This window comes from Osmerus eperlanus, chromosome 9 (genome assembly GCF_963692335.1).
Source record: "Osmerus eperlanus chromosome 9, fOsmEpe2.1, whole genome shotgun sequence".
In the NCBI taxonomy this organism is placed as follows: domain Eukaryota; kingdom Metazoa; phylum Chordata; class Actinopteri; order Osmeriformes; family Osmeridae; genus Osmerus; species Osmerus eperlanus.
In genome coordinates this window covers 14,293,974-14,316,295 of record NC_085026.1, presented here as the reverse complement: position 1 = coordinate 14,316,295, position 22,322 = coordinate 14,293,974, and the positions used below count along the sequence as shown (strand labels likewise).

The window sequence follows — 22,322 nt, the reverse complement described above, 5'->3', positions numbered from 1 at the left end:
TGATAAATGACAGGATGAAACTAGAATCAAGCAGCTATTGATGCAGAAAATGAAAGGCAAGTGAGAAGAGAGAAGAATCAACCAATAATAGGCAACGGTGTTGAGGAGCCTGGTGTCACGATGTTACTGTTAGGATGGTTCTCAGCCTCCCAGCGGGAAATGTCAACCCTTCAGATCACATCACACACTATTATTGTTCAACTACAGAACGGTTAGTTTGAAGTGTTGCTATTCCTGATCTCCTTGTGTTCTGCAAGATGTTTGGACACCAGTACGTTTGCAGTCTACTGTGAGGCCATGGATTACCAGACGGTTGCTGTTTTACAGTGGATGTTTGCCTTTGTTTTCCATCATAACAGAAGATGACTTAAGTGTTAGCAGGGCATGTCAGCAGCTGTAATGGATGCACAATACTATGGTGAACATCAACCAACCAGCCTTGTCAAAATGCCACCTGTGTCTGTTATATAAAGAGCTATTTTGTTCCTTATTTGAATGCAAATTGTAGATTAATTCTATTCACATGGACTACTCCCAGTCAGTCTAGGTAGCGGCAGTATAACTCACTCTGTATGTGTGTGTGTGTTTCCAGGGTAACAGCGTCGAGATGAGCATGTGGCTGCCTAAGAAGACCCACCTGCTGGGGTGGGCGGAGTCTTTACGCAGGAGTGGGGCGGAGCTTCCCGTGGACTTTGACCAGCGCGTCGACCTCATGACCCAGAAGTGGAACCAGCTGCAGGTAGGAGACCCCCGCTGGCCCCCCTGCTGGCCTCTGGCATCACCACGCACACGAGCGCAAACACGGACACAGGTGCACCGATGCACACACACAGATGCACACACACACAGGCACAAATGTACAGGCACGTGGACACACACATCAAAGGGGCTTTTCCCAAACTGTCTTTTATTTATGCAAGGGAAAACTTAGACAGTCTTCAGTAAATCACACATAGACTACACCCCCCCCCCCCTCCCCTGCTGTGAGGGCCTGCTCCTCTCCTGGAAGAGATCCAGGGCTGGAGATGGTATCAGTGTCCCAGCCCTGCTCCTGATGATCCTGTTAATGGGAGCTGAGGTGTGGCTGCTGATGCTTATCAACGCGCTCCTCATCGCTAATTTTAGGCTAATCACAGATAATCTCATCTGCTACACGAGGAATATAATTGGGGCTGTCGCGGGTCTAGAGGCGCCCTTGGCGTGGGGGAATTGAGGAAAGTGTGTCTTCTCCCTCCTGTCTGCCTCTCGTCTTTGTCTGTGACAGACTGGGTGAGCTTCCCGAACCGAAGGCCCTGGTCATTACCTCACTTCCTCTATGTAAAGTACACACCTGACTCCTGTTATGTAAACAACACCGTCTGCATACATTCACGCTCTCATATTTAGAGAAATTATAGTGTATGTGCACGCCATCTGTTTGTGTGCAACTAAGCAGGGTTGGGGAAGCTAGATGAACATATGTATAGCACCACAGCCAAACAGATTTGGTTTGAAAATGAAGCTACAAATGAATTCTTTGTTTCTGCACCATAGCAATCAGCCATGATGATTAAACTTCTGTTATGTTACCCCCATATGAATCTGTGACATGTGGACAGAATGCTCTCTCTCTCTCTTCCACACACATACACACACACACACACATTTATGCAAACAGTTTTTTGTCGATTGACAAATCGTCAAAGAGTGTGTGAGATGAGTGCACGTGTGTGTGAGAGAGAGAGAGAGAGAGAGAGAGAGAGAGAGAGAGAGAGAGAGAGAGAGAGAGAGAGAGAGAGAGAGAGAGAGAGTGCTGAGTGGCGTTGTCGTTGGGGTACGGAGCGGCTAGAATGGGGTGTCAGTGGTGCAGAGAGGGAGTTTAATCTGTAGCTAGATTTCTGCTCCCTTTGCAGCGCTGCACATTACGCCAGCTCCATTGCATATTAAACAAGCCTATCAAGGCAGGCATTGGCATCTGCTGTGCTGACACAAATTGTGAATTAAATGAAATTGATGTCCTCTGTCGTATATATTTATGAAGACAGACCATTCTCTGAAGTATTCTGCTTATGAAGAATTTATGATTGCAAACTGTTCCCCCGAACAGAATAAAGTGGCAATAAATTCCCCTTCTCTTTGTAAGCTGACCTCTTCAAGGGCATCGGTGTGGTCTCACCTCCCCGACACAGCATCATACACACACACAAACACACACACACACATTCACACACATACATACACACTCAAACATTCATGTAAACGCACACACAAACACACACAAGGGCATACTCGTGTCTCTTGCTGACAGCTCTACTGTAGAATCTTAGAAAAGCACAGCCACTCAGGGCTCTCAGATTACAGATGAGATGGTCAGAAAAGATGGCGGTACAACCAGCGAAGAGAGAACAGGAGGATAATCAAGTCCTGTAAGATGTCCTTCAGTAGTGTTTAGACAGTGCGGTGCCAGAGGACAGCTATGGGGAGGTGAGAGCGATCAAAGTGGAACAGTCATGAAATCAATACAGACATTTCCATAAAGTAAGACTGTTTATCGCCATGGCAATGCCGCTGACCTCAGTGACAACATCTCAAGGTCAGCTGACCCGCTCTCCCCTTTCCATCGTTAAAGAGGAATATGCTAATGTTTTTGGTGTTTTGGTGTTTATTCACCTTTCCTTATTGGTAAACAGGAAAGTGTTGCCGCGGTTCCTATCACAAACCTCTTTTCACTGTGACTCTAAAACACATGAGTCAGACCTGGTAAGTTAATCGCCCATTAACACTGTGGCTCTATGAAAGCAGCACAGGTGTGTAAACACACACACACACACCCCACGCAGATAGAGGATGCACAGGGGAGCTAGACGATCACAGAGTGGTTAATTGATGCTGTTTTTCTAAAATGGCCACTCCAGCCTCTGACTCGTATTCACATCTGTCTCCATTACGAAGTCTCTTCCTTACAGGCACACACAGCACACAAAAGACTGACAATTATAGCGGGCGAGGCTGTGCTTATTAACAGGATAATGGTGTGTTTTAGCTCTCACAACAAGCCTGTGGGGGGCCAGAGTTCAAGACACACTCCAGCTCCCAAACTAGCGCTGCCAAGCAGGTGGGGCTTCACTTTGTACTCTCTCTCTCTCTCTTTCTTTCTCTCTCTCTCTTTGTAGTCTCTCTCTCCTTTTCCTCCCATCATCTCTCCTGAGTGTGCTGCGTGGTGCTGTGGTAGTTTGGGAGGGAGGAGGAGGAGCAGGGGGCGGGCGTGTAAATTGCCCAGTAGAGCCTATTTCAACATTGTTGGAGGGTATTTGTGCCCCTGATTGTTTGCTCCTCCACCAACACTCTGCGGCTGTTTTGTTTAGCTTCAAATTGTATTATTTCTCTGTGATATGGAGGTAACCCCCTGGATAACAACATCTACGCCTCGAAATTAGCATCTCAATCTCGTGGATGCTGCGATGATGGCCTGCTATCTATTGTCTGTCAGAACACAAAGTTTTTGAAGATTGTGTTACAACATTCAAGACCCCTGTCTTTGAATAATTTGCATACTGACTGGTTTGCCACACAAGATAGACGCAGGGTATTGCTTCAGTATTTTTATAGTCTGGTATAAACTCATTCAATTCATCAAATATTGGTGTCCAAAAATATGCTTTTTCCCCCTTGACTGCGCAACATCAGTCCAGGACCGTATAACATATGAGAGCTTTTTGGACCACACTACATTTAGTCATTTAGCAGACGCCCTTATCCAGAGCGACTTACAGTAAGTACAGGGACATTCCCCCCGAGGCAAGTAGGGTGAAGTGGGACACAACGTCAGTTGGCATGACCGGGAATCGAACTGGCAACCTTCGGATTACTAATCCGATTCCCTCACCGCTCAGCCATCTGACTCACTACCTCCTGACCGTGGACTCTCTTCTCTGTCTCTGTAGAAGATCCTGGCGGAGCATTCTGGGAGCTGTAGTCCGTTGCAGGACCCCCGTGTGGCCTTGTCGCCCCAGACCAACTGCATGGTGAGGCAGCTGGAAGATCGCATCAAGGAGCTGAAGGGCTGGCTGAGGGACACGGAGCTGCTCATCTTCAACACCTGTCTGAGGCAGGACACACAGCCGCAGGCCAGCACGCAGCTCCAGAACTTCAAGGTAGGCTGATGACCAACACACAAACCGATGACTTCACGTTCAGATTGCACCCAGCACCCCCCATAGGTAACGGCATTACAGTTAGAGAGTACTTTACCCATTCACAAACAAAGACAGACAGATGCAGGTTTAAGTACAGAGTGAATGATGATCTTTGTGCAGAGAATTCATGTTTTCTAAGTGAGACTTACATTTTTATAGGGTGTCAAGCATAATGGGAAGCATTGATTTCTGTGGAAAAGCCAATTGTGGGTGAAAAAGATTAGAAATATTGTTAAGTGTAATTTGGGAGACACAGAGCCTTTTCTACTGTAAATGGGTTCAATACCATTGTCCTTATTGCAGTAAAGCTGTAATAGATATCAGCAGGGAGCCATTTCCAGGCTCTAGAAGATTCTACTGAGGAGTGCTTCTCTCAGGGATCACTATTCTGTAGCTCACTTTTAATCCAAGGTGACCCTGAAACTGCGACGCATGAGAAAAGGATCCACTTTCAAACTGAATTCAACCGCCCATCAAAACAAATATTGATGTGAAAGTCTGTGAATACATCACATTTATATGAATATTTCTGTGAACATTTCCATCTTTCCTACCTATCAGTAGCAACTGTATTAATGAAGTAACCAGTGGAGGAAGCTAGGAAGGAGTTAAGACCATGCCTTAACTCAGACTTAATTTAATTAAAAGGCTTTTAAGATATGGTATCCCAGACTTCCTTGAGGGAACCAAGTCTGAAATGAGTCTGCATTGTGTAGCCGTAGCTCTGGGAGGGGGGCTGGAGAGACTAGACGCTTCCATTGAGTCTGCTGGTGCCCAGCCTCTCTGCCTCCATCTTACTATAACACCCGGGTGTTTCCTGCCTCCTGACTACTGCACCTCATCTCAGATGAAGGTTAATGCTGCTTATCGCCCAGGAAACATCCCGTACATGGTCACATGGCTTCTGTCCCTCACGACTGTCTTCCTCTTCCTCCTCCCTTCACCTCTTCCTCCTTATCTCCCCCCTGCCTCACCTCCCCCTCATCCTCCCCCTCATCCTCCTCATCCTCCATAACCCTAACCCTAACGTCTCCGTAGAGACCTAATTGAGTCTACTATTTCCATGTAACAAGGTATATCTTCAACAGGGTCAAAACCTTGGCCCACTGAGAGTTGACCAAACCCATTTACCCAGGTCTATTTTTGTCTCTTTGTGTCTCTCTCTCTCTCTCTCTCTCTCTCTCTCTCTCTCTCTCTCTCTCTCTCTCTCTCTCTCTCTCTCTCTCTCTCTCTCTCTCCCTCACACACACATGCACACACACTCTGTCCCTCTCTCACTCTCTTTCTCTCACTAGTAGAGAAATGGCTTTCCTGAGTTGTTCAAAGTGTCTTTCTTCTTCTGTGGGCCGCGTGGCGTGACCCCCGCCTATCTGCCGGCCTCTCGGGGAGCGGGAGATGCCACGCTAGATTTGGAGATAGCAGAGCCGGCGTCGCCAACGTCGGTGGCCAGCTCATTTTCTGATCTAGAGACGGCCCTGGGGTCACACCTTGGGGGTCAGACCTCAATCTCCCTCATCTGTTTGCCATTGGTCCATATCGGTCTCCTCTCATCCCAGCAGCTCTTCTTGACCAATCACACTGCAGCCCCGGGCCCCAGTCGTCGTGGTGCAGTGAGAGAGCAGCTAATCAGATGTGACAGCGCAGATATAATATCAATAGCAGCTTCATGATTAGAATGAAGGAACTCCTGTCCCTTTAGCCAAGTGCTAACCACATTAAAGGACTGGATGGATGGCCGGTGTGTGTGTGAGAGAGAAACTGTAAGTGTGTGTGAGAGAAACTGTAAGTGTGTGTGTGTGTGTGTGCACGAGGGGCATAGGACGTTAGCTCCTCATCAGTGTTTTAATGGGGATCAGACAGGTGACATCAAAAGGACACACTCTCCCATCACCAAGCTCAATCTCCCGGCTCTCGTCCTTCATGCACACACACTCTCTCTCCCGTCCTTCATGCCACACACACGCACACACACACTCTCTCTCTCTCTCTCTCCGACCAGATCATGTCCTCATCTGCAGCATTCTCATCAATCCGCTCAGTTTGTTTGCCTTAGCGCATTAGCCCGAGCGGCTGGGTGCTCATAAGACCACATTAAGATCATATTTCACACAGAGTCTGTCTTCCAGGAGAGAGAGTGCGCGCGCGCGCGTCCGAGGGGATCTGAGCGCACCCTCTTACAGCCGAGGACGTTTATATGTGTGACCGTAATCCTTTTATGGCTGCTGAGGAGCGAGGTGCGTGAATGCGGGGAGGGGCCACATCAGACGTCTGTGGAAGGAGGAGGGGGGGCAGGGCGGCGGGGGGGGGGGGGCGCACCCTTAAATGCAGACGTATGCACCTCATTCACGCAAGCCATTTCAATGCCATGCTCCATATTAACCTTGACTGTGGCTAAACATACACAGATACAAGCACAGTTGGCCTGCCAGGCTGTGATAATATGAGGTTAGAGAGAGAGAGAACGAAAGAGAGAGAGAGAGTAAGAAAAAGAGAGAGCGCTCGAAAGGGGACTGTAAGTGACAGAAGCTGACGATGCTGGAGGGCTGTCTCTCTCTGAGCTAGGGGAATATGTGTGTGGGACAAATTGTCGACAAGAATTCATTACACTCATTTGCGATAACAAGTGCTTGTGGTTTTAATTGACTTAATCAACAAAATAGAATTAATCAGAGATTTCTAATTAATGGTAATTGATTGAATATCCACTGGGTCACTGTCACAGTGATCTCCTCCTTTCCTCCTCCCTCCTCCTTCTCTCGTCCTCTCCTCCTCACCAAAGGTCATTCCCACTCCATGTCTCCATCCTATCAAATCACAATAAAACTAGAACACAAGCAGGATCTGTTCTAGAACTTAGTTGATGGCATTCCGGAACACAGACTGTTACAGAGAATGACATTTCTCTGGTTCCACCAGTCTTATGGTTATCTTTATTAAACCATCAGGGAACATGTTAGATATTTCTCCTACGGTCGCTTTCCTATTTTTTATGTCACATCAAGGCACTCTTTGCTGCCAGTCATGGCAGACTGATATAATTCGATTGGAGATGTGGGAGGTGAGGGGGAGGGCGACTTAAGAGGATTTCTTTTTAGGAGATTTAGGAGTAAATCTACCCCCACCCTCTGTTAAGAGGAGGCAGGCAGGTAGAGAGGAGGAGAGAGGAAGCGAGAGGGGGAGAGAGAGAATGCGAGAGAGAGCGAGAGAGAGAAAGAAAGCTAAGAAGCATGGAAGAGAGAGCAGAGAGGAGACAGAGAGATAGAGAAGTGGAGAGAGAGGGAGGGAGCAGAGATGAGAGAGAGGTTCTTAGGAGGATCTGCTCTGCGGTGCTGTTTGGCTGCTGTTGTGTCATTATTACATCTGGGCTGTGAATGAACCCTGCAGATTAGATAGTGTAGATAGATCCCTCTGTACAAGATGAATCTGAGCCTGAGCCAGAACCATGATGGGGCCGGAGGAAGCATGATGACGATGGCTGTGGTGATGAACGAGATGATAGGGACTATAATCAAATCGGAACAGTCTGAGCTCTTCTAGACTGTGTTAATGCTTTGCAGTGTGGCAGAACATCTAATATCTGATCCTCTAGCCTCTAAAAGATGGAGCGATGGATGGTTGGAGGGATGAGGACTGAAAGATGCTTTTATTTTCAGGCAATTATGCTTCTCATTTAGCTGTTTTGGTTGTGGTGTGTGGGGTGATATCGAGAGTGAGGTTTGGGAGAAGGTTCTAGAGCATGTTGGAGTCAGGCCAAGTTCTCACTACCCTAGCTCTGCTCCTCAAATGGACCCATTGTACATGTCTCTCTCTCCCTCCTTCTCTCTCCCTCTCCCTCCCCCATCTCTCTCTCTCTCTCCCCCTCTCTCTCTCTCTCTCTCTCTCTCTCTCTCATCTCTCTCTCTCTCTCTCTCTCTCTCTCTCTCTCTCTCAGTCCACTCCACTGCCTTCCATGTATTGAAAAAGCTTTTTAGCAAATATTGGCAGACTATTGCTCAGTCTGTGAGTCAATAAGGGCAGCCCGGGCAGAGAGGAACACAGTGTATGAGACGAGGCGAGGCGAGGCAAAGACAATGAAGCTTTCGGCTCTCAGCCTTTCTTTCTCAGAGGCTAAAATAACGCCAGAAAACTTCATGTGCCATTTAGCACAGCATGCATTCACTCGGGTTGGGCCATTTGTATGTAGACATTCTATATTAGTAGTATTTGTCAAACAGGCTGTATCATTCATATTTCTGACAACTAAACTGGACTGCCAGATGTAAAATCTTGAACGTGTAATACGACGGTGTAGTGAAACATGCAGAAACATCATTCTAGAGCCGGTTCTTACTAGTGTGTGTCAATTTCAGTTCTTTTTTTTCTCTTTCTTTCTCTCTCTCTCTATCCCTTTTTTACTCTGCTTCTCTATCTCTCTCCTTCCCCTCTTTCTCATCTCTATCTCTCTCCCTCCTTCCCCTTCTCTCATCTCTCTCTCTCTCCTTCCCCCTCTCTCTCATCTCTCTCTCCTTCCCCCCTTTCTCTCTCTCTCTCTCTCTCTCTTCTCTCTCTCTCTCTCTCTCTCGCTCTCTCTCTCTCATCTCTCTCTCTCTCTCTCTCTCTCTCTCTGTCTCTCTCTCCTTCCCCTCTCTCTGTCTCTCTCTCTCCTTCCCCCTCTCTCATCTCTCTCTCCTCCCCCCCTCTCTCTCCTTCCCCTCTCTCTCATCTCTCTCTCTCCTTCGCCCCCCCTCTCTCATCTCCTTCCTCTCTCTCTCTCTCTCTCTCTCTCTCTCTCTCTCTCTCTCTCTCTCTCTCTTCTCTCTCTCTTCTCTCTCTCTCTCTCTCTGTCTCTCTCCTTCCTCTCCTTCCCCCTCTCTCTGTCTCTCTCTCTCCTTCCCCCTCTCTCTCATCTCTCTCTCTCCTTCCCCCCCCCTCTCTCTCCTTCCCCCTCTGTCTCATCTCTCTCTCTCCTTCCCCCCCTCTCTCTCTCTCCTTCCCCCTCTCTCTCTCTCTCTCTCTCTGTCTCTCTCTCTGTCTCTCTCTCTCCTTCCCCCTCTCTCATCTCTCTCTCTCCTTCCTTCCCTCTCTCCTTCCCCCCCCTCTCTCTCTCTCCTTCCCTCTCTCTCTCTCTCCTTCCCCCTCTCTCTGTCTCTCTCTCTCTATCTCTCCATCCCGGTGGCAGAGCAGGTTGTCAGTCCTGTCAGTCTCTGTGTTCCTGGCTCTTGGTCGTCCCGTCAGCCCGTACATTCAGACGAGGACACAAACTGGAACTAGATGCTAGAGCAGGACAGGAACACAGTGGGGGGAAATCCAATTTCAATGTAATAGTGTTTAATATTTATTGGAAAATGTAAAGAAAATGCTAAAGGGAGAGCTTTTCGGGGTGGACGGGATTTGCATAAATTGTTCTGTGGATGTGTTGTTGTGGGGATCCATTCTGCGCCTTGTCATCTCTGCATGTTCAGAAGGACAGCCCAGGTCTCCGCTTGGAAGATTATCTGCATTTTACACTGGAGCCCAAAAATGTAGTGCCTGTGTGTGTGATGTGTGATGTGGAGTATTAGAACACGGAGGTGGAGGCTGTGCCCTTTTAATGTTTAATATTTCTGCTGTTTATGAGAGGCATAAAAGGGTTAGGTAGGGGTGATTTACATGGCTGCGACAGGGAGACCTCATCACGGGTGAAGGTGTGTGTGCGTGTGTATGGGGGAGGGAGTGGCAGTCCCTTGTTACACCCCCACCCCTACCATATATTGCCGCTGGTTGGAAATGATGGGGTGGTCGCTTAGGAACGAGGGGTTAAGGACAGTATGTTATTGGTTCTGTAACTCTCTCTCTCTCCCCCTCTCTCCCCCCTCCCACCTTAGTCCTTGTGTCTGGAGGTGCGAGGCCGGCGTAAGGGCGTGGCATCTGTGCTGAGATTGTGCCAAAGGCTGCTGGAGCAGGGCGAACAGCACAGGGAGGCCCTCCAGGTGGGCCCAGTCGCGCAGCTGCACCAGGGGGCCCTCCAGATGGGTCCAGAAGCAGAGCAGCACCAGGAGGCCCTTCAGCTGCTGGCTATCAACCTCGAGCGTCGCTGGGAGGCCATCGTCATGCAGGCGCTGCAGTGGCAGACACGCCTGAAGAGGGTCCTGGGGCCTGAACAGGTACACAGACACACCGAGGTTCACAACACAAGAAGAAGAACAGAACAGAGAATAGAACCTGTGTGTGTTCTCCATATCGTAGAAGTAGATTTCATAGAATGGATATGGTGCACCGGCAGAAACCTTCATTACAGAAGGTGGGAGTGTACTGTGACTTTGTACCCATGAATCATGAAAACGAGCTTCTGAAAGGCCAGAAAATGGCTTGTTTAAAAGGGGGTTTGACAGTGATATTATATTTCATTAGAACCCCTTTATTAGAATGAATTCCTTCTTTGAAGCATCTCAGTTACTCAATTTGACTGTGAACCACAGAGAACCCTTACACTTTCGCCAACCTTTCCTAGAGTATTTTATTGTGTTGTGTAGGAAAATAACAGCAGGAACAGTTTAGCAGCAGACCACCTCAGCCCTGGGGAATGTTCTGGTAGATCTGCTGCCTGTCCTTTTGGTTATAAACGTCCCCCAGCTCTCCAGGAGAGAAGACAAATAGCAGAGGCCACCAGCACACTGACCTTCCTACTGAAGTGTAATTTCACTTTCTGGATGTGTTCAGAATGGGGAGAGAGAAGTGTTCTGGCCGCTCGGCGCTTTGTTTATAAATGAATGGCTGCAGTGTGTGATGAAACGCCTGTGTTCTCAGCCAGCGCTGTTCCGAGACAGGACCCATCCTCCCAGCGCAGAGGAAACAGCAACAACAATTTTTCCTCCATATGTGTGTGTTTTGTGTGAGAGGCTCATCTGTTAGCCTTGCATCTGCTGGAAGGTCGCGAGAGAAGGCCAATATTTAAAAGCGCACCAAGGAATTATTTCCTGTGTCATGTCATGAGGAAGTGCTGCGGTGTGTTGGAGTGTTCGGTTGGCTGGTTGTTTGAGAGCTTGATGGTGATAAGGTGAGGGTCTGTTTCCTGTGACGGCGGTGGTTTGGCCGTGGGTCGTACTAATGACTAGAGCTCGTCCAAGCCTTTCATTCACATACAGTATCTGGTTAGGTTTCACATTTCGATGCACGTTCTGCCCAGCGATAGCTGATGCAGCTCTCATTATTCTAATTGGATTAGATTGATTGATAGTTTTATTGTTTGGTAGATTTGGTAGACCTCGCCTATCAGCAGCAAAAGAATAAACACAAATCTAATAATAATTCATTACAGGGCCCATCCTACACACCAAGCAAGTGTTGGATTTGCTATAATAGACTAATGAGATACAAATGGCTAATATAAATTGCCCCTCTCTGGTATTAACGAGATGCAGGGCAATTTGTTTAATTGTGTCCTAGAATGCCTGCGTCTAAGCACATTTCCAGACAGTTGTGTGTGTGTGTGTGTGTGGGAGGTTTTTTCCGAAGAGGCATAAAATTGTTGAGGCATCTGTTGTTAGGGCATTCTGTGGTGATTGAGAGCCCTTGTCAAAGTAGCATTCTGAATCTGGTATGTGTAAATAAGACTCTGGGCCTGCTCTATTCAAGTGTAAAAAGGTTACTATTATAGTCAGATTTTTTATTTTTATGAAACGCTCTTATGTTATATGGATTTCTTTTTCAATGTCATTATTTTTTGCCTCTACCATTGAGGAAGACTTGACCCCACTGTAGATTGCATGAACTCTTAGTCTAACTCTCTGTCCTCTCTGTTGCCTACTGTGCAGGTTCCAGGGAACTTTCTAGAACCTGCTCTGATGGACCTTCACGGTGCTCCCCCTGAGGACTCCTGGGAATGGGACGAGATGGACATGACCATCGCCGACACCCACGACAGCCACACACACACCCCTGACCTGGACTCGGACACCCACGGTCCACAGCCCTCAGGTTTAGGTCACTGTCACCCTCTCCACCCCTCCACCCGGGCGGGGGACTCGGTGATGGTCCCTCCTCCGTCCTCTCATCATCCAGTCAACACTGTCTATCAAGTTTACAGCGTCCATAACATCGAGCTCTACTGCCAGCCCCACTTTCCTTCCCCTCTCCCCAAGACCCTCAGCCACGAGGCCCACAGGAAGCAGACCCTCAGCCACGAGGCCCACAGGAAGCAGACCCTCAGCCACGAGGCCCACAGGAAGCAGACCCTCAGCCACGAGGCCCACAGGAAGCAGACCCTCAGCCACGAGGCCCACAGGAAGCAGACCCTCCTGAAGAGCCTGAGCAAAGACTCCTCCTTCTCCTCGGTGGAGTCTCTGCCCGACCTGCTGGGGGCGCAGAGGGGCCGTCAGGGCCCTCGGGGCGGCGACTCAGCCCGGCGATCGGAGAGCGAGAGCGGGATCGTCAGCGAGGGAGACACGGAGACCACAGCCAACTCTGAGACCTGCCAGCTGGAGGAGATGGAGGGAGAGGGGGAGGGGGAGGGGGAGGGGGAGGAGGGGAGGGGCAGCCACCTCTCTCCCCCCCGGGGGTCAGACTCCCCCTCGGAGGACCGGGTGTGTGACGAGGATATTGATAGGATACTGGAACGAGCCAATCAGTGCGCCCTGTACGGAGACTGCGTGGTGCTGAAGAGAGACCCGAGGTCTAAATCAGGAAGGAAGAGAAGAGAGGACAGCGAGAGAGAGATGAGACGAAAGAGAGAGAACAGAGAGAACAGGAAGAATCGGGACGAGAGCGAAGAGGCGAGGAGAAAGAAAGAGCAGGTCGAGATGAGAAGGAAGCACCAGAGAGACACAGTGGAGATCCTAGTGAACGGGCACGGCTTCACCCCTGACTCTGACTCCGAGGGGGGCTTTGGCTCTGACGGAGCCTCCATCCCCGGTGGAGACAAGCAGGAGGGAGGGGTCACCAGCGGGCAAAAAAAGAGCCTCCGCCACCGAGTCTTCTCCCCCCTCCCCCTGCTGTCCCAGGGGTCCTCTCTGGAGTCTCTGTTCACAGCAGGGGAACTGTTCCCGGCAGGCAAAGACCCTCTGCCACGCAGCATCTCCCTGGAGAGCTGGCTGGCCCCTGGTAGGAGTGGGGAGGAGATGGGCAGCCAGGGCAGTCTGGGGGAGCTGGGGCCGGGGGAACCAGGCAAGCCTGGGGAGGCGGGAGGCCCGGCCCCCGCTCCGGGAGGGGAGGCGGCCGGGGAGCTGAGCCGCCGCACCCTGGAGCTCCTGCGTCGCCTGGAGGACATCCAGAGCCCCCTGGCCCAGAATATGACCCGCAGCATCTCTGACATCACCCTGCAGGGCTGCTCCCTGCGTCCGCCGGCCCCGGGGGGGCGCGCGGGCCCCCGCGGCCCCCCCTCCTCCGTCAACGAGAGCTCGGCCGCCTCCCTGACGGAGCTGAGCAGCGCCGAGGAGTCCTCCGCCGCGTCCGAGGACCTAGCCCTCCTGAAGAGCCGCCTCTTCCCCGACACCAACGCCTCCTTCAGGAAGCGGTGCCAGCGCGCCGGCGCGGCGCCCGACGAGACGGACGCCAGCGTCAGCATGGTGGTCAACGTGTCCTGCGCCTCGGCCTGCACCGATGACGAAGACGACAGCGACCTCCTCTCCAGCTCCACCCCCACGCTCACCGAGGAGGAGCTGGGGGGGCGGGAGGGGGAGGAGTCTAACATGACCTCCGAGGAGGAGGAGGACGAGGACGAGGAGGAGGAAGAGGAAGGCACGGAGGAGTCCTTCGCCCTGGGGCTGGAGTACATGAGGAACGAGCTGCAGAGCTGGATCAAACCTCGACCTCCCTCCTCCTCTTGCTCGCCCGCTGCCAGGGAGAGAGGGGAGGCCGACCTGGGGGACGAGCTCCAGTGCGGGACGTCGTCCCGGGAGAACGCGTCGTCCCCCGCGGGCGACCGCCGCTTCCTCGGCGGCGCCGCACTGAAGCTTCTGGAAACCAACGCCAACGTGCGGAGCGAGCGCGTGCAGAAGCAGCCCCGGGAGGGGGAGGTGGAGGTGGAGGCCAACAGGAGGAACGCCACGCGCAGCTACATCAGCCGGCTGGTGGACGACATGGAGAACGGCAACGTGGATCAGTCCCAGCTGAAGAGGAAGGACGAGGAGGACGAACTGCTGATGAGAGAGGAGGGGAGTCTTTACACCAGGACGGGCGAGGCCTGCAAGGACTCCGTGGGCGGGGACTCCAGGAACGCGGCCGCCATGATGACCACGTGCTCCGCCTCCCCTTCCTGCGAGCTCCTCCCCCTTGAGAACAAGCAGGCCTCGTTGGAAAGCCAGCTGAGGGGCGAGATCCCGTGTCACAGCTCCTCCCACCCGTCCCCCTCCCTCTCCCCCGTGGAAGACTGCAGATCCCATCATGCACTGCTCCGAGGTGGGGGCCGACAGTCGATCAACAGTCAGGAGACCTTCTCGTCCTTCCTGAGGGAGGAGAGTCGTAGACAGCCCGCCTCCTACGCCCTCGGCCACGCCCACCCCCGAGGACGGCCCTCCTGCTGTGGACACGCCCCCTCGTCCTCCGACTCCCCCGGCGGGCAGAAGAAGGGGGAGAACGTCCACAACTTTGTCATGGAGATCATCGACATGACAACCGTCGCCCTGAGGAACAAGGAGAACCAATCCGAGCAGCAGGGATTAGAGGAAGGAGGAGGGTCCAGCCCACCTCCCCTCAGCTCAGCACAGCTGGCCCAGATCAGAGACAAGGTAGGCAGTCTTGTTGCTCTGTGAGAGGTGCTAGCAGGGCTGGGGCACCTGGGCCTACAGAGGAGCATGTCTGTCTGGCTCTCTGGCTCACTCTCTTTCTCTTCTTTCTTTTGCTTCCTTTCAAATACGCACAATATAGCTTCAGTAACATTTCCGTTATATTCTAGAGGTTGGGGAGTACTGTTTGTAGGCCTCATAATCTACCTCAACATACCTATAGTCGATAATAATCCACAAAATGATTTCATGATAATAATATGTGGATTCATTGAACTAAACACTACTCCAATAATGCCTAATCTAATCTAGTGTAATAATCTGCCTCTGTGCAGGTGCTGGAGCACTCCCACAGGCCTATCCAGCTACGCAAGGGAGACTTCTACTCCTACCTGTCCCTCTCCTCGCATGACAGTGACTGTGGAGAGGTCAGCACCTGCCAGGAAAGCAAGAACAACACCCCTCTCCTCTCCAACACCCCCGACCTCCCCCCTGCCATCTCCCCCTCCCCAGACCTGCCCCCGCCCCTCTCTCCCACCCTGGACCTTCAGGACCAGGAGCTGCTGTTTGAGGCCTGCACAGAGGAGGTGTACCTGGGCCCCCCGCTGTGCTACAGCATGGTCCTCACCAAGAGGCCCCGCAGACGGCCCAGTCCCAACCTCACCGACAGCTTCCTCTCCTGTCACCTAGGGCCCAGTCCCATACCAACAGAAACCTTCCTCTGCGACAATCGAGGGCCCCGTCCGCAGCCAACAGCAAGCCCAGACTCCTATCTCCTGGGGCCTTGTCCCTCAGCAGGTGCCCGGCCCGTCCTCTCCCCTGCCCAGAGCGCGGAAGCAGCATACCAAGGCCTCGCCCGCACTGCCGTCTCTCCGGGAAACCCGACCGGTAGCCTGGCGGCGCCGAGTCGTAATGAGCCCGCCTCTTATCTTAATCCCTCACGGTGTGAAAGCCAGATAGACACTGTTGAATGTTTTGCAGATTCTAAAACGCTTGAATCCAATATTGCTCCTGTAATGACCAAGATAAGCATCTCTTGCTCCAGTACAAATCCTTTAAAGGAGGCAGGCTGCGCCAGTATTAATCCTAAAATTAACTCTGCGGCGATGAGAGGGTGCGATAGCGGCGAGACAGGCTCTGCAGCTCTGTGGATGAAACAGAGGAATGTCAGGAATGGCCGCAACTCGCTGCAGGATGCAAAGGCCACTCAGAAACAGGTGCGTTCCCAGATATTCTACTGGTCCATATCTCAGACATTATACCAGACCCACTAGCAGACATTATACCGGCCCATATCTCACACACCTGGATCTCTGCTCCAACCCTGACATTAGTCTATAGTCACAGGCATTATACCCAACCCACACTATTATACTACATTATACCATACATGATACCATACATTATACCCCCATTCCAGACATTACACAGCTGCCGCCCCGTTAACATGTAATGACTCTGCTGTGCAACCTGTTGTCTTCATTTCTAAGTAATCTCAGTCATATTTGAGAGGTGTTCGTTTTCCTCATGGTTTCACTAGTGAGAGGGTTTACAGAGCCATGGGTCCTCACAAGAGAACCAAGCTTGACCTTCAGTCAAGTTCAATTATCGTTTCTAACCAGGATTTTCCTGTCAAGTATCAAGAATCATGACTTCATTTCATGACTGGATTAACAATGTGTTAGGGTTGTTTAAGTTTTTGTATCCAGTTTGTCTGATTCTCCACACTGTTCTCTCGTGTCGGCTGCCAAAACCGAAATCTACAGATGAAGTTTTTGCATCAGTTATCAAGCTTGTTCAGTGAACAGCTTGAAAGCATACATCTATGATTATTAAACAATAACTAAAAAGTTTTTGGGAGAGGAGTCATGACTCCATGGGTAGAATACGACATACACAAACATGGATACAAACAGATCACTTTCAAAGCAATTAAAAAGAAAGGCGGATTGTATTCTCCATGCTGCAATTGTTGTTTTAATTTGCACTCTCCACTAGTTTCAGCTGATTTGTTCAGCTTCTCTACACAGACTTCTAAACACTACAGAAACACCAGCAGATTAGAAAAAACTGCAGACTAAATAATAATGGGCTTTTGATGTGTTTTGTTCTATCTCTCATTGTCCATTTTCTCCTGCTAGTGTCAGTCTACCCCCCCCCCCCACCCCTCCCTTCATACCCCCCAGTGATGCCTCTCTGTCTTAAACTGGGCCTCTGTGTGTCCCCCCCCTCCCCCAGGCTCCAAGGTCAGGTGTAGGCAGCGTGGAGGGTACCAGGGGACCTCAGGGTGGCAGCCATGTCACTGACAGATCATCTGCCTCCAGCAGGCCCCAAGTCAGGGTAGGTATGATGAACGGTATATCTCTCTCTCTGCCTCTTTCTTGATCTCTCTCGCTCTCGCTCTCTCCCCCCCTGTCTCTCTGTGTCTCTCTCCTCCTCTGGATGTGTGTGTGTGCTCTACCTGGAACCATAGCTGCAGGTGCTCCTCTCGCTCCAGTGTGTCAGTGCAAACAATACACTTTCCGGCTCATTCCATACTGCAAGTTCGCACATTCGGAAGATCCAGCTTTCCTTATTAATTCACAGAAAGGAATTAGCTTGCTGTTTCTTTGCTTTTGTCTTTTCTTTCTTTCTCTCCATCCCTCTCTCTCTATCTCTATCTCTGTCTTTTTCTCTTGGTAGAAAATAGCTCTGTGATAAGGAGACATAAAAGCTGGCTTCTGTCTCTGGTGACGCAGGCGAGCTCGTCTGGCCTGTGACTTTGTTATGATTCAATGACAGGAACTGCGCTTTCTACCATGGTGTGTCTGCCTCTGTTAGCAGCAAATTGCTCTGTGAGAGATGCTAGCAGGGCTGGGGTACCTGGGTCTACAGAGGAGCATGTCTGTCTGCCTCTCTGGCTCTTCTCTGGGGCTTTTTTAAACGCACACACACACACTCATACACACACACACTTTTGATTATTTCCACAAAACAGGAATATTATTATTGTATGTTGATATATTGCTATATATTATATTTTAATGTTATAGTATCACGTCACACATCTTAGATGAGTGACCACATCCTATGTTTACTGCAGTGGAATTCCACTGAAACCATCTAACAGGTTGCGAGTAGTGTAAGGTTTGTGGGTGTGTGTGTAAGAGAGTGTGTGTGGAAAGTAGCCTCACCATGAGCAGCCCTGGGGCTAAGCACCCCTCCACCCCCCCAACCCCCCCATGACACACACAACCCCCCCCCCCCCCCGCCTTCTGTCCCCTGACAGGCCCCTGGGCAGGGCACATGAGCCCTGCTGGAGCCTCTGTACGAATGGGGGCCGCAGGTTAGACAGCCCTGCGTCACACTTGCAGGATACATGCAAGCTGAGCACACACACACACACACACTATGTCACATACAGCACACAGACTAATTTTTCTCCTGCTTTGTTTTTCTCATAATTACACACACACACACACCTAGACAGTGAGTGGTGTGTACAGCTGTAGCAGCTCCCTGTGGCGGGGCCAAGTCTGGCCCACCTGTTCAGTCAGACAGCACGAGCCTGGAGGAGGAGGGGGAGGGGAGAGGACGGGGGAGGGAGAGGGGAGGAGAGAGAGAGCAGGTGCCTTCGGCCCATCATGGAGGCAGAGTAGGACACAGGAGATCCTCAGTGCGATAGCAAGAGGGAGGGGAGGGGAGGCGCCCAAAGAGTGCACAAATAAGGGTTGTTAGCATACACATCTATAAAATGTGTATGCTAAAGTCCAGTGATTTTATTAATTTGTATTATACTGTAAAAAAAACGAATGAACAACCTTGGAATTTATGTGTACCTCTTTTCCCTCTCGTCTTCTCTCCAGAGGCTGTCAGAGACCGTGGCTCCAGTCCCTGCCGCAGCCCAGCTGTGAGGCTGTGGCAGCCCAGCCCGAGGGCCTGTCCTGTTTGCTCTCCTCTCACGCTGCATGGCTCTCCCCTCCTGGATGTCCCCAGGACCTAATCAAGGACCATCTCATCCCCTCCACTGTACATGCTGACCTGGGCCATAGGAGAGAAAAAAAACCAACATCATCGGACTCCATGGCTTCTCCTTCTGGCCTTGTTCTAAGCTTCCCACTTACTGTGCTCTTCCTGTTTCTGACTGCTGCAACGTTGACCTCCAGCTGATCCAGGAAGTGGTTCAGCTTCTCACATCCAACATGAACTGAGCTACCTCACTGCTCTGCCGCCATGCAATGACTGAATGAATCACAAGTGTGTGCGTACACACACTCACATTCAGTTCTTCCACCAGTTTGCATGGCATCTCCCACTACTCCCCAGATACTATCTCACTACCAGTACTGTGCAGCCCCAGCTGCACATGTTTAGCCCCCCCCCCCCCCCCCCCTGAGCTTGGGTGCATCTCCACAGTCTGCTAAGGTCACCTTGTCTAGCAGGAACCTCACCGGAGTCTCACCACTGCTACAGAAAGCAGAGGGCCTGGAACCAAGGCACACTGGAGTGTTCTGCCGGCTCCTGGGCCAGCAGGTGGGAGACCATGGTATTGTGTTATGTAATATGGCAGAGAGAGAGAGAGAGAGGGTGACAGATGTACTCTATGCAACACAGCGACAATGCAACTTTGGAAACAGCTGAGTGGTGTGGTCTGGAGGTGGGTGTGATGTAGAAGTGTGTGTGTGTACCAGTATACTGTCTGAGGTTAATTTTTTTTAATACCTAAAACGCAGGAGAGGAAAGGAAGGGGTTAAAACTTTAAAATGTGTGCCTTGCTACTGTTATTTCTGATACCTTTTGTTAAAACACTGCTTTCCCAGTTAGGTGTTTAGAAGAAGTGGAGAATGAGAGAGAAAAAAAGAGAAGAAAGGCAAAGGATGACAAAAAGGCAAGGTTGAAATAGGCATCTGTATATATGTATACTGTACCTTTAAGCCTAGTTGTATTCCGGTGGTACATATACTTGGTGTTTGTGTCTAACTGTATGTGAACTGTGATGTGAAATATTATCAGCCTTAAAGTGCTAGACTGCATGGTTAACAATATACTGTACTGAACATGTTGAGAAATAAACCTAATTTATTGGATAAGATGATAGAATATGGTTTACCGAATGTGTTTTCAATTAAATAGTGTGTGTGTGTGTGTCCATGCGTTCATGCTTGCATTTCAATAAATCGGTTATAAGATGCTGAAGGTCTGACAATTGACAGGATGGTGATTGAGGTCATGTTGGAACAGCAGCACCCAGCATGTTGATCGTTAAATATCAACAACAAACACAGTGGAAAGTGTTTGCATCAGCAGAACAGGCCCGACCTGACAGACATGGTCACCAGCAGCCCCGAGGGTCATTTCCTGCTTCTGATCATCTGGAAGACTATTGGACGACAGAAATGATCCTCATCAGTGAATCAGCTGGGATGTATCATAACCTTACAACACCCACACCCACCTACCTACCCAGCACACACACACACACCAGCAAATCAACCTTTCCCTGATTGCAGAGGATGGTGGTAATGACAGCTCCTCTCCTGTAATCGTCCATGTGGCCTTATGGAAGAAGCATGTTTGTTGATGGTGAGTGTCTAAAAATCAGACACACGCACATGCTCTCTCTCTCTCACACACACACACACACACACAAAAGGTAGGTAGTCTTTAGATAGAGAATTTGAATGAGGTCTGCGGCATTACAGTTCCTACACCAGCATCCTTGTCTAACACCTTCTACCTTCCTACCATGAAGTGCAGGAGTTTTTTCTGTTGCTGAAGACGAAACATCATTATCATAGTGACATTCAACAATGAGGATATTTACAGATAAGTAAACTAAAGCAAATTAAAGTAAATTATAAATATAATCACCTCTGTCAATCATTTGTGCTTATCAACTATTCATTTATAATGTGCATTGTAAAGTATTTGGTAGTCACCATACTCGTGTTATCAATTATTAGTCTTACATACATCAGTTGTTAGTCATATATTCCCTAGGCTACTCATATAAAACATTCAGCTACTCTGAATCTGATTGTGTCTGAAGGCACATCTCTGACTGATGGGATTAGTACATTAACATGGAAATACATTCCTACATTGTCTTCAAAGAACATTTCATGGTGAGGAGAATGGTCCCCTTTTTGCAATTAACAAGATATTTTTTGTAAGAAAATGGAAATGATTTTAAAGGTCGTTAAGGTCAAGCGCATCGGACCGTGGTGGCTTTGCAATTACCAGCAGATACAATGTTGATTTGGTTTCTTTGCCCGAGCATGGACGCTCACATTAACTACGACGGACTCTCTTTGTTGAAAAGATCACATGTGATTACAGAACATCAAACAGACTTGACAGAGATCATCTCTGTGTCTAAGAGGACGACTGGTCAGGATGAAAGACTGACGGGATTCAAATGTCAGACCCTACAACTTCCTGGAACTGGGCTAGGGTGTGGCAGTCGCCAAGTTAACTCTGAAACAAATAACTAAGCTTACATCTGTCCTTTGTGGCTCCCGTGATTGAATGTGTGTGGGCTTGTGGTATGAAGGCAGTGGTTTCATTTCAGCAAGAACTACTTAGTATTTGGAAATTTAGTCACTGTTCAAAGGTTACGCTTTCCCTGCAAACGTGGTACTACTGCAGCTGGGTAGCTGCCATATATTCTTATGAGTGAGAGGATATAGGGCTTTGAGAAGATTACCATCTGATATATAACACAATAACACTAAGGTCTTCTTGGAAGATTTCCACACGTTTCCTGTCATTGGTAATGACCCTGTGTTGTCCTGCGAGCTCCCAAGATCACCTTCTCATGCTTGTGCTTCACGTGATGGATAGAACCATCGCCTCATCACCACGACTACGTCTGCATTTTTCAATCCTTAGTGCAGGGGGAAATGGAGGCATAGGAAATGAACGTTCCAACAGCCGATGCGATGTTCTTCATTAAAGGCTTCGAATGGGTATCAAGTCACCAGACAGTGCGCTGTAGTTCACAACCTCACAGAGACATGCAAGGTATAATAATCTTAATGTTAACAACGTCGGTCGTGAAATCAGCTTTTTAGATTACAAGATAGGGTGTCGTATATTATGCTGATAGTTCATACACGTTGAGAAGAAGTGGGATCCCAGATGAAAACATCAGGATGTGAACACTATCTGCACCCTGTCTGAATAAGAGATAAAGGAGGAGCCCAGACATAGACTGATACACCGGGCAGCCCACTGGGCAGCCCGCCCTTTTGCATGATAAAGCAAAGAAGGAATAACATAGCTGAGGGCTGACAGAGGTGCTGAACCTATCCCTTCCCCACAGACTGGCTGGGTGGGTTTCTGAAAATTCTGATTGGACATCAAACACGCATGTGTGTGTGTGTGTGTTTATGCATGTGTGCGTGTGTGTGTTTTTAAACCACATTTATAAAACAATCAGCCGGCAGACGGCCCAGGTGTCTGCAGGGCCAAGCAGTAGCTTATAATG

At 49.8% G+C, this 22,322-nt stretch overlaps 2 protein-coding genes across 3 annotated transcripts in view; both read left to right on the top strand.

Annotated features, from left to right (window-relative positions):
* Positions 1-22,322, top strand: part of nubpl (nucleotide binding protein-like) — a 143,542-nt gene that overhangs the window by 83,229 nt on the left and 37,991 nt on the right. The gene's annotated exons all lie outside the window — the stretch shown is intronic.
* akap6 (A kinase (PRKA) anchor protein 6) lies at positions 597-18,978 on the top strand. Of its 2 annotated transcripts, XM_062469613.1 has the most exons (7): positions 597-739; positions 3,924-4,133; positions 10,019-10,297; positions 11,948-14,857; positions 15,190-16,071; positions 17,093-17,194; positions 18,700-18,978. In XM_062469613.1, the coding sequence occupies exons 1-7, from the start codon at positions 608-610 to the stop codon at positions 18,745-18,747; spliced, it is 4,563 nt and encodes a 1,520-aa protein (XP_062325597.1). In that variant the 5' UTR covers positions 597-607; the 3' UTR covers positions 18,748-18,978. The 2 variants fall into 2 exon arrangements, with proteins under 2 accessions (XP_062325597.1, XP_062325598.1); XM_062469614.1 differs by lacking the exons at positions 597-739; positions 3,924-4,133; positions 10,019-10,297 and adding an exon at positions 11,066-11,190.